Source organism: Pagrus major, chromosome 6, assembly GCF_040436345.1.
Source record: "Pagrus major chromosome 6, Pma_NU_1.0".
Taxonomy (NCBI): Eukaryota; Metazoa; Chordata; class Actinopteri; order Spariformes; family Sparidae; genus Pagrus; species Pagrus major.
Window position 1 is genome coordinate 14,834,478 of NC_133220.1, and position 16,434 is coordinate 14,850,911.

Below are 16,434 nucleotides of genomic sequence, written 5' to 3' on the forward strand. Positions count from 1 at the left end.
TAAACGTGGAAATAAAAGTCTGGAGAGATTCACTAAGTCAAACGTGTCATTCAAAGTTCGACTACACTGTCCAGACTATCAATGAATGGTTATGAATGTCATGAAAAGCGTCGAGCAGCTCTGCGCCTTTAAATCTCCGCGCTCCTCCCTCTTCTCAATGACAAGCCCGCAGAGCCTCTTTAACGCATCCAGTGGAAATGACAAACCAGAGGCGCTCCACGGGCCAGCATGTCAAACACTAACAATAATCATGGGCTTTAGCGACGGCAACTCATCCGAACCTCGCATCCCGAGACACTAACGAGCCTCCTCTGGGCCGTTTCGTTGGTCTGCGGACGCGTCAAAGTTGGAGCAGGGCATCGCCAAATGGACGTCGATGGGCTGGAATGAAACCTCCACTTCTATCGGACTGAAGGAAGGAGGGAAAGAAACCTCTGCATGTTCAAGTTTCCTGCTCCGGCTAGAGGGGCATCGGTGCGTGCTTGTTGGATGTGGGTGCGTGTGGGGAAGTGTGTGTTGGGTGCGTGTGTGTGCGCGCCCGCAGCAGGAGCAGCAGCAGCAGCAGCAGCAGGAGGAGCAGCGGCGGCGGCGGCGGTGGTGGTGGCGGTGGCCGCGGGAAGGGAAGTTTAGCAGCGCCGTGATTTTTCCTCTGCTTCTCTCCAGATATTCCGTTGTGTTGTTTTTCATGTCACAGCAGGGGGCAGGCGGATTAACGTTTCCCTGATGAAAATTAATCATCTGTGGAGAGGCTCTGTGATCGTGACTATTATGATGATGTCGAGTAAGAGCGTGGAGTGGCTGCAGGAGGAGCTGGAGTCCGGGGCCAGCTCTCTGCTGCTGCTGGACTGCAGACCCCATGAGCTGTACGAGTCCTCGCACATCGAGTCGGCCATCAACCTGGCCATCCCGGGCCTCATGCTCCGGAGGCTGAAGAAGGGCAACCTCCCCATCCGCTCCATCATCCCCAACAACGAGGACAAGGAGAAATTCGTGAAGCGCTGCAAGACGGACGTGGTGGTTCTGTACGACGAGGCGGCTCCGGAGCGGCAGGAGTCCGGGCTGGGGAGCTCCGTGCTGGGGCTGCTCCTGCAGAAACTGCGGGACGACGGGTGCAAGGCTTTCTATCTGGAGGGTAAGAGCAGACACTGGATGTGTGTGTTACAGTCCCCTTTTTAATTCATAAAAACTCACACTGACTCTGTGGTTTTGAACTCCAGCTGGAGATGTTTCATTTCACTTTGATTTAATAAGTTTACAGTGACAATCAGCAAGATATCAAATCTTACGCCTTTCTGTGCCCGGATCGTTTAATTATAAGACACATGTGTTATGTTATTTTGTCTCTTTGGCTCATCCGGAACAAAACGCGTGAGATTTGGGCGCTTTGGTAGGAATGATTTCAATAAAAAATAAATGAATAAATAAAAAAAACACGTCTTAACTCTTGACAAACCATTAGTTTTAGTAGTAATAACTATAAAACGTTATTACAGGTTATTAATTGTCATAATGTGGCGATGCTTCCCTAAAAATCCAGCTGTTATCATCTGCCTGCACACTAAACTTTGTTTTTTTATTATTTCTCATAAGGACGCATGTTAATTACAGTCAGGAATATCATCTTAATCACAGTTTTTATTTTATTTTTTATAACAGATATAATCTAACATGCAGCTACACTCGCTGTGAAGTCATAATGAACTTTGACAGGAACACTTCCGACATAAATGATCGTCTGGATTTTAATTTTTTTTTTAATCAGGACAGACTCGCTTTAATCACAAGCCAATCAAAAGAGACGCGAAGCAGCGTCCATGTGTCTCTGCAGACACACAGAGCTGGCTTAAATATGTTTTCAATTAAATGCTGCAGAAATGGCCCCGCCATGTTGTGCTCCTTTCGAAAAAGACTGGCGTTTTTTCTTTTTTTTTTTCTCTTCTTTTTTTTTTCATGAATGAACAGAGAAACGAGGAGACGACGACCCACTGTGAATAATCCCCCCAACAGTAAAGTAGATTATAGGATTAAAAACACGGATAGATAGAGAGTGTCAGAAGATGTGGATGTGTTGGTAATCAGAGGTGATCAGAGAAAATGTTTGCAGTGGAGTCACAAGCAGAGCTGCCATTCACAAAAAGTCCACTGAGCTGAGTAGTGAGTGTTGTGGAGCTCAGTGTCCTCCTCCTGCTGCTGCTGCTGCTGCTGATCCTCCTCAGGGCTCAGCTTTTCTCAATGGAGCACATCTGTCCAGCTGCATGTCTGCCTTTTTCACCATATCACCATATTCTCCTGTTATCTGCCACATCTGTATGTGATGTAGTGGCATAATAATAACCGAATTTCATTACAAATCTTTTTTTTATTCAATTACAAGCCCATATGATTACAGACATGACATGTATTCGTCTTTATGTTAGTTAAAGGGGCACTATGTAGTTGTGCAGAGAAAATTCAAACTAAGAATTTCAATGTTTGTAATATTAATGAGGTGATAATACAAACTCAGAAATATTAATTTTTTTCATAAGTGAATAAACAAGCTGTTTGAAGCTAGAAAGGTGGCAGGGTCCGCCACATATAAACGTAAAGTAAAGCAGTATGAAAGTTAGTCATGAAAACAAAGAGAGGATGTTTATTTAGTTTGTTTAGGCATAAAATAAAAAAATAAAACAAATCAGTTAATGAAGATCTTAATTAAAATTTCTTCCCCCAAACTACAAACTGCACCTTTAACTATAGTGTGAATAAAATACGTATTGGAAGTGACGGGCCGCTGTGCAGCATATACTGTTATTAGAAACTTAAGTCAGTGTGGTGTAATGTGTGTTTAATTAATTTCATATCGTACACACAAAATGTCCGACCCCTCATGGGTTTAAAGACACCAAAAGTACATTCGCTCCTGTCAAAAATATCAGTATATTTCATTTTATTACAAAATTACAGGTTATATCACAGCTCTGTCTTAAACAATTTGTTCTGTCTTGGTCAAAAGTGTATACCTTATGTCCTCGTAGACATGACAGCAAAACAAACAAACTAACAAACGTGTTAAACTTTATTTATCTGGTTATTTTTCTTCTTATTTTCTTCTAATTCATTCACACCTGTTCAAAAATCCAAAATGTTCAGGAAACCATCATTAATAAATGGTAAATGTGTAGTTAATTAAACTTAAGTTAGTTCTTTCACTGTTGACAAACAATGAAATGCTTTATAACCATTTATTAAGCAGTTGTAAAGGTTTGTAAACATCAGTTAACTGTCAGATATCCTGCTTTCATTACATATCGTTGTCGTCAGCATCCGTGCCAATAATCAAGTATCAGTCGGGCTCTAGTATTTATTCATCGTTTCAATGGTCAAACATATCCATCAGTGTTTCTCAAAGCCCTTGATGACGTCCTCCAATATCTTCTTCTGTGACAACCGCAACATATTCAGATTACTGTCATAGAGGAGTAAAGAAACAAGAAAATATTTACTTTGAAGAAGCTGGAATCAGAGAAGCCTTTATTCTGATTAATTAATTATCAGAGTAGTTGGTGATGAATTTAATAGTTGACAAGTAATTGATTAATCGTTGCAGCTCTTGTTCATTCAGGTTTATGAACTAACTCTTGATCCCTTCGGTCTTGACATCCAGCTGCCATTTTGTAGACACTGAATTACACATTTTGCCGTACAGAACCTGCATCCCTCACACTCTTTGCACCACCCAGTAAAATGATTGTCTTGGCTTTATTCTAAAATGAACCCCGTTCTGGTCTCTTCCTCGTCCTCCAGGGGGCTTCAACAAGTTCCAGTCGGAGTACCCCGAGCACTGCGAGACCAATCTGGACTGCTCCTGTCCCAGCAGCTCCCCACCAGCCTCCGTCCTCGGCCTGGGAGGGCTCCGCATCAGCTCCGACTGCTCGGACGGGGAATCTGACCGCGAGCCGGGCAGCGCCACAGAATCCGAGGGCAGCCCGCTCCCCAACAACCAGCCAGCGTTTCCCGTCCAGATCCTGCCGTACCTTTACCTGGGCTGTGCCAAAGACTCCACCAACCTGGATGTGCTCAGCAAGTACAATATCAAGTACATCCTCAACGTGACGCCCAACCTGCCCAACATGTTCGAACATGAAGGGGACTTCAAGTACAAACAGATCCCCATCTCCGATCACTGGAGCCAGAACCTCTCGCAGTTTTTCCCCGAGGCCATTTCATTCATCGGTAAGTAGAGGTGGAGAGAGCTCAGATTGTGTCTGTGTATGTCTGTGTGCTATGTTGTGTTGCTTTGGATCTATTTAGTGACAGCAGCGTAACTAACAATTCTTTCACTTATCGATTAATCTGCTCATAAATCTCTTGGTTACATAAAGTGCCAGTTAATAAAGATACAAAAAGGGGATGGCTTCAAGTTGACTCACAGTCTAAAACAAAAAAAAATCAGTTTACTTTCATACATGACTAATAAAAGAAGAATATCTGCACATTCGAAAAGCCGAATCCAGCAAATATTTGGTATATTTGCTTTAAAAATTATTAAATGATTATGAGAAGATTCACGATTACTTTTTTGTCCATTTACCAATCGATTAATCAACTAATCGCTCCAGCTCTCCAGTATGTATCTTTAAAGCTGCAAGTAAACAATCACTTTCATTAGATTCATCTGGATTCATTTTTAACGAATCAATAAATGGTTTGTTCTAGTAAAGAGAAAAGTAAAGAGGATAGAGTGTCGTCTAAAAAACAGGCATACATTTGTGTAGACCCATAAGATGTATCTTGCAACCCCTCGCTGGGGTCCCGACCCCCGGGTTGGGAGCTACTGGTTTATTCTACAAAATGTCAGAAAAGAATTTATTCATAATTCCCAAAGTGATGACTTTAATATTACATCGTAACTCAAACTCATTTTTATTTGACATTTATTTAGAATGGAGAAATGTCGATATCTTCATATTTGAGGAGTCTGTAGCATCAAATATGTTTTGCTTAATTAAAAAAAAATACACAATGAATCCATCGTCAGAACTGTTGTAGATATTTTGATGTTTCTGCTCTGGTTATAATGAGGACTGGTTGTTATTTATACTATAAATACATATTAGGGCTGCAACTAACAATTATTTTCATTGTTGACAAATCTCTTGATTACTATTTTCTGTAATCGAAAAGTAGTTTGGTCTGTAAAATGTTGGAACGATGGTGAAAAATGACCAAGATGACGTCCTCAAAAGTCTTGTTTTGTCCACAACCCAACGATATTTTCATTTGCTGTCATATAGGAGCAAAGAAAGCAAAATAGATTCTCAATGTAGTTGGTGATTAATTTAATAGTTGGTAGCTAATCAATTAATCATTGCAGCTCTACTTCAAGTAACTTGTTTTTGTTCAATCTCTGAACATTTTCATTTAGTAATGAAATAAATCAGAGAAAACAGTAAAACTACGAGAATCTCCAACTGGCTTCAGCACTGGTATAAAATCATGTAAAGATCTTCGTATAAAAATCGTGTTAAAACAGAATTAAATGTACGTTAAAAACTGCTCCTGCCAGCTGCATGTAGACAGCCTGTGTTTTACTGCTTCTGGTTAAATATGAATACCACAAACTATAAAGCAAAGTCTTGAATAAAACATGGCCGTGGATTCTTTCACTGTGGGGTCATACTGAAGCCGCAAGAATTTTAACTGCCCCCCCCTCCCCATCATCTCGTTCCACATTTTCAGTATTTCCCATCATTCCCGTCATTCCTTCTGACTGAATTCCCAGAGAATGAGTAAATTCCCTCTCTGATGAGTCAATGAGTTCGTCTTAGATTGTCCAGACCCCCGCACATCTGTCTTTCCTTTCTCGACTAATGCCTCTGCTTAGGTGGGAGGAAGTGTGACATATGCCAGAGCACAGAGGTCGTGGCAGATTTGGGTCACGCTGATGTTAAACGGCGGCTAATTATGGGTGAAGCTCACGCTGAGAGGAGAGCGAGATGTGACCATGTGCTGTTCTGCTGTTGTACGCTGCAGATTCCTTAAATAACTCAAATTATCGATTGATGATTTTTTGATGTTTTCAAGAATGCAGAGACGGAGGGATGTGATCTGAGAAGTGGTTTCGATTCTCGCGTGTAAAGCACAAATAAAGTGATGTAATACTGCACTATCAGATCAGAACAGATTAACCACAGGTTACTTATTTGACTTCTGAGGCTCGTATCGTTGGGTTTTGGTTTCCAGATGAGGATTTTTTTTATTGTGTAAAAGTGAGCACACATCAAATATAAATTTAATTTGGCATGCGCTTGGCAGTCTGAGCTCATGAGCCAACTGACCCCAATGCTACAACAAGAGAGGCCGGCCGAGAGAGAGTGAGGAGAGTCAGAGAGAGAGAGATAAAGGAGAGGATGAGAGAGAGAGAGAAGAAAGGACAGAAGCACTTAACTCTCGCTCTAATGGCCTGTAGTGATGCAAGTGCAAGGGCTCGAAACTGATAGAAGGTGGATGGATGTAGCCTGTTAATAATGTAAGATGTTTTTTTTTTTTTTATTCATGTTTTTCGACGGACCGAGAGCTAGAAAGCAGAATGAAACATGACTTTCTGCTGTCATTGAGAAGGGTCACTCCGGATTTTCAAAATATGACATGAAATACTTGGAAAGGAAGATCTAAATCTCAGCTCTCGTGTAACAACACGTTACTTCTGTGAATTGTAGAGCCGCAGCAGTTAGTCAGGCCAGCTCCTTAAATGTAAGGATTTCTTTGTCATTTATAATATAAAATCAAGGGTCTTTGGGCTTTAAACTATTGATTGGACAAAAGAAGAAATTTGAAAACGTTACGTTGGGCTCTGGGAAAATTGTGATGAGCATTTTTCACAGTTTTTTTTGACATTTTACAGACCCAACACCTACTAGATTAATCGTTAAAATAAAGATAAAGATTTACAGTTTACTGTCACAGCGGAGTAAAGAAACCAGAAGACATTCACAGTTAAAAGACTGGATTCATATAATTTTGACTTATTTTGGTATCTAATCGATTAAAGCCACATTATGTAGAAATTGGCATTTTGTGCGAGTTGGCGCCCCACGCATTTTCTAAGTGCAACACTACTGTCGTAAATACAAATCCCAGGTCTGTAACAGTTTGTCAGATGTAATGTAGGTGCTAACTACAAACAAAACTCATTACGTCATAACAGTGTTGTGTTGAAGTTACCATGTATGTAACGCTGTGATCCTCTCACAAGTGATAGGCGGGCAGAGTGGCTGAGACAGAGACACCATTTACCCTGTTACAAGACACTGTACCATCACAATGATTTTGAAGCTGTTATTTTAGGGTGAAAAAATGACATAATGTTGCTTTAATTATTCTCATTTAGTTGTAATTAAATACTAATGAAACTTGTTACTGACTGAGTCATAAATGTCTTTTACACATGAAGAATTTAGTCTCATGTGAAGAAAAATAATCTGTTGTTCTACAGTCTCTAAAAATTTGCTTTGCCATAATCATTAAATAGTCACGACTGAATAAGCGACAGTCAGATTTAACATTAGAAACATTTTTAGATGTTATTTCACACTTAAAAAAAACTCTCAACTCTGATCAAAGAGTGATCTCTTCCAACTGAGCTCCGCCAACTTCAAACCGCTGAGAGAAAAAGAGATGCAAAAATATGTCGTGTGAAACCAAAACTGTCCAAACTTTGGCAGAAAACTGTGTTCATGCACGAACCCATCGCTCATAGTATCAAGCTTGAAAAAAAAGGATTGCAGAGCCTTTGAATATATGTTCTACTATATATTAATGTGATTTAGCATGTTAATCATGCTGTGATTACTATTTATATTCTGTTAATATTGTTAATTATTTATTAGGATCCCTGTCAGTTGTTGGCATATTAAATTACAATATGTTCAAAAGATATACTGCAGATATTAAAATCTAATTAAAGCAAACATGTAGCATACAAACAATTAGAAGAATTGACAGTAAAACATGATTAATGTTTGTTCGTTGATCATCTGAAGGTGTGCGACTGAAACATAAGTCTTAACAGTAATCTTATCCTCATCTTTTCCCCTGCTCTCTTCTTTCCCTCCCATACTTCCTCCTCAGATGAGGCCCGCTCCAAAAAGTGCGGCATTCTCGTGCACTGTCTGGCCGGGATCAGCCGCTCGGTGACCGTCACGGTGGCCTATCTGATGCAGAAGCTCAACCTGTCGCTCAACGACGCGTACGACTTCGTCAAGCGGAAAAAGTCCAACATCTCCCCGAACTTCAACTTCATGGGCCAGCTCCTGGACTTTGAGCGGACGCTGGGCCTCAACAGCCCCTGTGACAACCGCTCGACCTCCCCGACACACGACCAGCTCTTCTTCACCACCCCGACCAATCACAACGTGTTTCAGCTGGACACGCTGGAGTCCACATGAAAATCAGACGGTGAACTTTCCCTTCTCTGGGGTGTCACGGTGGTGTCATTAACAAGTGGCTGCACTGGAGGGAAGCAGCCAGTTTTAGTGAATGTTTTAGCCTCCCGGTGGCTCGTCGTATGAGATCCTGGCCACGGAGCAGCGTCGGAGGGGCAGGAGAGGTCACAGATGCCACGTTAAAAAGGGGGAAAAGAGAGTTTTTTAACCCAGAGGGGGAACTGACAGACGGGCTTTTTTTGCGATGGCATCCTCCTTTGGAGTTGATTGAAATCGAGGCAAAGAGCCCCCGTCTTGCTAACGAAGAACCGAGGAGACTTATCTGACTGAGAAACTGAGCGGCAGCAGGTCAGACAGCTTCATACAAAGATAGGAAAAATCTACAGCACTCAATTTATGAGACGTCGTCTCCGACTTTCTGTCCCGGCTCTCTGAGCTGAGCTGACTGGTGCCAAGTGGAGAATCTGGGATTTGCTTGTAGGAAATCTCGCTCTACTGAATGTAGAGTTTTATAAACCAAGGAATTAACACACACACACACACACACACACACAAACAAAGTATGTATGTTTGTACTGTATGTACTGTATGTATGTTAACGTACATAGAAGAAAATGTATGGGCAGTCCTTAACAAATTCAGTATGTCTATATGCATTTTTGTATATTTTTGTGTACATTTACGCACAAATCTATACCTTATATAAATATATACGCATAGAAATCTTATCTATCCAATCCAATAATGGCTTAAGAGAATGTAAAACTAAAGAAGGTGGGACTGGTGTGGCGGCGCCAACAAAGAGGAACATGGTGAGATTCCTAGTTGTCTTTTTTTTTTTTAAGTTTCGTTTTTCTTTAGGTTCGTAATGACCTAATGCAGTTTGCACAGTGGTGTAGCCATTGACTTGTTGGCACTTGGAGCCAGTGCTTGGAAGCAGGCAGATAAAGAGACATTCAGAGAGGAGGAGCGGAGAGGAGAGGCCAGTCCCAGGCTGCGACGAGTCCCAACAGCTGCACGGCAGAGTGGGGAGGGAGCAGGAGCTGGGCCCCCGAGCGAAGGACGAGGTTCAGGGGTTGGGACGAGGGCATGGGGTTAGGAATCATCAGTTGAATCGTGGTTGGGTAGATTTGACATTTAGCCAACTGCTCTCAAGTGCAAGTTCCCAGTTCTTACTTCCTTCCCCATATGACTGTTCATCATGTTGCCTAACAAGAAACACCAGTTGTTTCGAGCAGCTGTTTGGATTATTTTGGTCGTTTCAGTCAGAAACTCTGAACTTCCTTTTGGTTTTTTCATCACAGCATCTAACGGCTTTGACTTTTGTAATTTGAGGCAGAGAGCTGAGCAAGGGGTCAGGGTCGGCGTCGGGGGATGATAAGGGCAGTGGTGACATTTCCAAGCAACTTTTTGGCCAGCTTTTCTTAGCAACCTTGGGGCGCGAAAGTGCCTCAACACGCTTGCATTACCTGACTTCTTTTCGCCTAAGAGGAAGTTGTTAGTTGATCTGTCGTCCTAGCTTTGATCCCCAGGTACAAATTTGCCAAAAAGAGACTCTCACTTGAGGGACTATGATTGTAACCTGGTCTTGGTGTTGGGATTATGATGATGTGGACTGGGACTGGCCTCAGTTTACAGACTGCACTTAGCTACTTAAATAGCTTCACGTCCCTTAACTGCATCGGAGAAAACAGGAGGAAGGTCTTTCTGTAAAGGGATCACCCATTTCGTCAAAGAGAAGTTTGTCTGAGTTGATTCACCCTTAAGCCTTGGGTATATTAAATGAAAGGTATATTAAACACAAATTGATATAAATATATATATTATAGAGCTAATAGTAAACAGATTATTTTGTATACCTGAGCATGTTGTGGTACTGTATGCTCTCTAACAGTAGACATAACCACGGGTTGGATGTTGCTTTACCAGGAGGGAAGACGAACGATGGGGACCGTTTTTTTAACTGCTGTTGCTGCTGAACACAGCAGTAAACAGCATGTGGTTAAGGAGTTTTCTGAGACTCTGTTCACATCTAAAGCACCTTAACGAGAAAGACCGGTTTAATGTGGGTTTCCTCTTCTGAGTGGAACAACACCGCAGCACTGTTGGTAGCGTCTGTAGGTACGCTTGGGTGTCACGCAAGAACATTTTCAATGGATTCAGCTCGTAAGTGCACAAAAGTCTTTCAACCTGATGAATGTCACGGTCACAAATATAATCAACTCCGTAACTGCTACAGAAGGCCACCTGCTGTTCAATTCCTGGGCAGGTTTCATTCACAAACTTATCCACACGTATACGGATAATTTTCTCAATTGTTTCCTTCCGTTCTTTAAAAGACGACCTTCGTTTTATAAAATATCTTTATACACTCAAGAACACAAAAATGATTCTCAACATGCGTAGTGAGCTTATTCTATTTAAATAAAATGACCAAAAATGTGATACATCCATCATCCAAAACTGTAGAAAACCACCTTCATATGTTGAAAACTTTATATTACACCTAGCAGCGCTAACCAAATGTAAACAAACGGGTAGTCCCTGCAAAAGTTTTAGTTTTAATGACATCATCATTTCCTCAAAATCTGCACTTTAGAAGGGGTTTAAAAAAATCTCAAACACAATTTGGGTGTGAATGCGAGGCCAAAAAGCCAAAAAAAAGCCAAAAAGTTTAAAGGCAAATGTTAAAAAAAAGAAAATATCCGTAGTTGTGTGAACAAAGCCAAAGAGAAAAAAACCCAAATGAATCAGCAGATGGAAACGTAACAAATTTAGCACTGACAGTAGGTTTATTTATTATCAGACAGAAATAAAGACATCAAATCAGAAGCAGAACATTCTGTTAAAGCAAAGCAGCCCCTGATTTTTAAAGGTGAGGTGGTCATCGAAGAGCAAAACCATTTAGCTACAGGTGAGGAGGAGGAGGTTTAGCTCTACAGTGTGGAGGCTCTTAAAGTAAAACACGTGGTTTCCCCCGTGGAGAAAGTAGGACAGTCTGCTCATGACTCCTACGACATGTCTGGACCACAAATGACATTTAGATAAATTGGTGAATGTGAAAAATTTGAGACGACGCCTGTACGTTCACAAAACCAGGAATCACAGACGTTTTTACTAACTGTCAGCTCTTGCTCCGGTTTGTTGGTGCACTGAGAAAGACCTGAAGTTGGTTGAAACGTCACAAATCCAACTAAAAGGAGAACGTGACACCCGTGCCACTTCACAACGAATCTGTTTGTATGTGTTTCTTGCGTGAGGCCCATTATTCATTGCCAACTACAGAAATGAGTTTTCAAAGCGTTGATGTGGACGGGGTCTATACAGAAACAAAGAACTGGGTTTCAGAGGGGACAGCCGTTGAATCTGAACAGGGTTGGTTTTAGCTGGCCTTATATAATCTTTCTAACTTGTTTCTAATGCTGACTGTTCAATACTCTTTGTATCTCACTTTAGTAAAACATTGTGTAAAAAAGGAAATTGTTCATCTGTTATTTGAATCAGAACGCGGTAACAACAGACAGCGAGCTGTCGTTTTACCGTAACGGGTCACACGAGGTCCTGTTTGTTACTCTGCAATATATCAAAACACCTTTTTGCAGTATTTTGTAGATCCAAGACCTCAAAATTTTTAAAATCTTCTTCTTTTGTACTATATCTATTCTATATGATTATACAAGATACAGCTCGATCTTGGCTTGTGGACTGAAGTAAAATTTCACCTGGGGTGTGCAAAATGTGCGTTACCAACCTGAATGAGGCCCTCTCTAACACACACACACACACACACACACACAACCAGAGCTGTGGTTCAGCATGCCATTTATGTTTCACAATAGACGATTACACCACCCGGCTTTAATAATTACAAGGTCTTTTTCTGTCTTGTTTTGATATAACGTGCTCTATGCTATTCCTGTGGCCTTTCAATATGAATATATATCTAAGTATATATATGTTATGAATTTATATGCAAAAGTTCCTCTCCTATTATAGCATCAGAGATGAAGATAATACCACCATGCTTGAATGGACTTCCCTCATCTGTAGTCATTTCCCCACTTACAATAAGAAAAACATCGAGGACTTGATCACTTGCACCCTAGGATTGAAATATATTTCAGTACGGAGCTTTTCTATTTAAAAAGAACATGGTTGATTTCAAGCTGCTTTCTTGTGTTTTTGTGTCTTTGTAACAATGAAAGAGAAATCAAGTCTTTTTCTCTGTTTGTAAATTTGCCAGATCACGGGAACGGTCCGTTTCTGTGTCCTTAAACCTGTAGCTACATCTCGGTGAGAATGTGTTTCGGGAGGGAAAGGCGTGAATGAGCGGGAGCCTCCGGAGGAGAGAGAGACGTGGCGGTCGTTGAATACAAAGTGAAAGAAAAAGTGAATGATTTTAAAAATGTTACCTCAGTGAGGATTTTTTCAGGGATTTTTTTGACAATGCATCTTGCATCGTGTTACAGCTTCGAACACACGTTGAATAGCTGTTTTGTATTGTGCTGTAAACAGTTTTTAAAAAAAGATGCAATCTGTCTGTGTGTAAAAACAAAGGGGCATGTTAACCAGGGCAGGTTCACCTTTCTGTCTACTGAAGGAAATACGATCGACCCTATGTATTGTACAGTATATGGAAACAACACAAGACATGTTTATACCGCAAATAAATATTGAAATATTTTTTTCTTTAACACGTGTTTCCTGTTTATTTCTTACCACATTAAAATCACTTCAATGGGAAATTACAGTGAATGCAGAAGAATTTGGAATTATATTGATCAACATGTCGACAGCTTACATGGTAGCTTACAGTATTTGAATGTACTGTAAAGCAGCAGAGTCAGGACCCCCACAAAGTGTCACAGGATAAATCTGATGGGTTATGAGATGAGAAAACAGACTTCTGCTACACAAAATTATATTCATTTAGACAACCTTCCTAATACTTTCCTCATTCTTGTGAATTATTGGATAATTTTACTGGTTCAGGTCTGTATAAATCATTTTTAATGTCACAGAAAAAATCGAATAATAAATCAAATGTTATTGAATTGGTCACAAACAGCCGCTGGTTTGTTTTTATGGGTTACAAGCAAATATGATTGAGATATTGATCAACATATTGACAGCTTACATGCTAGCTTACAGTATTTCATTGTACTATAAAGCAGTAGAGTCAGGACCCCCAAAAAATAAATCTGATGGGTTACAAGCTGATTAACATAAAACAAACATATATTACTCAAAATTAGTTAGGCGTACTGGGATATTTTAGTGTTTCACTTGATTTTTTATTATTTGACATATCTGAATTTTTATTTTGTGTTTTGTGAATATTTTTGGTTCCCAAAAATAATGCGACACATTTCATTTGACTTTTTTTTCACATGCATGCATGCATATCCATGCAATATCCCAATATCCCTAACTAATTTTGAGTAGTTTACTTCTGCTGCACAAAATCATGGATAAAGAAATTATTGAAATGACAGATAAATTTTAAAAAAGCACTTTTTTGGTTAAAATGGTCACAACCAGTAGATGTACAGTTGCTAGTTTCTAATGAGGGTTCACAGGCAAATATGGTTGACCGAAAAGAGAGCTCCTGAACAGTTCTGTATGATATTAAAGCAACAGTTTGACATATCTGGCTGTGTGAAGCTGCTGCTAGCATCCAAAAAGACTGGAAATAGGAGAAACTTGGGGGTGTTTCCAGCCTTCATGCTAAGATAAGTAAATAAATGCTGGCCATAGATTTATATCAACAGAAAGACATGAGAATGGTATTAATCTTAGTTAATCATCTAGGGAATGCTTAAGTCTCCTTATTTAGCATTTGTAGCACATAAAAATAAAAATAAAAGGTTTATAGCAGAGTATAATGTGAGAATGTGTCTTCTCTCATGAATACATTTTTATATTATTAGAACTGTAAGAGGGAATAAAACAACAAAAAGTTAATAAATACTAATAAATAATAAATACAACAACACTGCAGTGTGTTATAAACCATTTATTAAATGTTTATACACTGCTTATATCACTTAATGCTGTACGGGCGCTGTGTCTGTTCTATTTGAAGTCAAACCAACCTTTCTGAGAAAGATTACGATAAGGAACAACAAGAAAGCAGAAACTGTTTCATTTAGTTTTTTGGTTTTGCTCATACTTCCCCTCATCTCCTCCTACATTCACACACACACACACACACACACACACAGACACAGACACACAAAGGGTTTGTATTGTGGCTTTGTGACGGTTACACATCCGATTGCCTAACCTGAAACTCTGCCACTTCCCTTCCATGTAGTCTGTACCACAGTGTTTTTTTGTGTGCGGCAGAGAAGGAACATGCTTGTTTACCATGAAATAACTTGAAAAATGAAACCAGCCTCAACCACTTCGATTGCAATCTAACCCTGTTTATGCAAATATGTTACAACATAGGTATATTTCTACTTTTTTGGAAATATTCTCATGTGCTTTCTTGCAAGCGGTTAGATTGATACCACGCTCATATGTATGTAAATAAGAGGCTGCAGCACAGAAGTCGGTTAGCTCAGCTTCGCATAAAGAATGTAAACAAGGGGAAACAACTAGTCTGGCTCTGTCCAAAAGTAGCAAATTAAACTTACTAGCCCCTTCTAAAACTCAATAATCAGCGCATTATGTCTAATTTATATTATATATAAAAAAAGGTAAACATGACAAGTGATTAAAACATTGTCCTCACATAGACCATAGTAAATTGGCTATTTACACCTGATTGATCTTCTCATCATAGGTGCATAATTACTTCTGTCACAATAAGGTTTATGATTCTATATATTAGCAGCAGAAATGCAGCTGTTCTCCAGAGAAATGAGGAATAATATCTTTCCTTCTCCAAGCCCCACTGTCCATTAACTGTGCTCTCACATAACCTTTAATGCTTTTCTATCCTCTCAATTAGCAGGTAATAATGGCACATGTGTAGGCTGCATGAAAGCTGACAGTGAGGGAGAGAGTATCAGGAAAGTGAGGAAGCGAGAAGGAGGGCTGGTGGTAGAAGTAAAAAGAGCATCTTAAAGACAGCACTGTGAGCTGAGCTGAGCCGGCTATAAATATCTCCCCCTCTCTTCTCCTCTCCTCGTCCTCTCCAGTGTTGGCTTCTCTTCCCTCCTTCTACATGGGCTCTTGTTCGTTTTTTTTTTTTTGCCTTGACTTCCTCCTGCCGTCACACCATCAAGAATCAAGAGAGCCATTCACCTCGTGGTGATTCAGGCAGGATATTAGCAGCGACAGCAGAGGTGATATAACGGAAATGAAGGCCCCACCCTGTTTGAAGAGACGGGGGACAGGATGATCGACACTACCGGCTGATAACTCTCTGGTTTCCTGGCAACATGATGGCAGGGTTTCCCACATGCCCGTCATTACCATGGCAGTTCATGTAACAGGAAATGTTTCCCACTCTAATTTGGAGTGATTAAAATTACATGAGAGTTTATCATGAGCTGAGATAGTTATTAAAGACATTAATAAGCGGCTCAGTGACATTTCTGGGGTTGCCTTCTTAACCGAACATGTCACGGCGCTCTCTAATGAGGATGCTTCATCCTGGCATCAAGAACAGCACCTCTCTGGTTGCTCTTCACAAGTTGACAGATCATTTTGGCTCCAACAAGTTCTGTTACCTAACACAGTGTATAAAGGTTTGGGTGCTGACCAGGTCATGTCCAAATGTAATTTATTTAAAGGAATGTATCTCTTTCTCTTCCTCTTTCTGACTGCGTCACTTATTTACTTCCCTCCATGTTATGTGTTTTGCAAGTACAGACAATTCCCAGTGGGAAGATTTACAATTTGAAGAGTGTAGCCGATGTGTTGCATTAGCCTGACAAGCTAAAAACACGCCCAAAACACTAAATAGACCTACAGAACGACTTTTTTTTGCCATTGTTGGGCCTGATACTGGCATATAAGTGAGATATGGAGCAGGACATATGTGAAAAATACACTC

At 40.3% G+C, this 16,434-nt stretch overlaps 1 protein-coding gene across 1 annotated transcript; it reads left to right on the forward strand.

The window, feature by feature from the left end:
* The first annotated feature begins 215 nt into the window (after window positions 1–215).
* dusp7 (dual specificity phosphatase 7) lies at window positions 216–13,120 on the forward strand. The gene is made up of 3 exons (XM_073467661.1): window positions 216–1,132; window positions 3,787–4,215; window positions 8,113–13,120. Exons 1-3 carry the CDS (start codon window positions 724–726, stop codon window positions 8,427–8,429), a joined length of 1,155 nt encoding a protein of 384 aa, XP_073323762.1. The 5' UTR covers window positions 216–723; the 3' UTR covers window positions 8,430–13,120.
* Window positions 13,121–16,434: the final 3,314 nt, after the last annotated feature.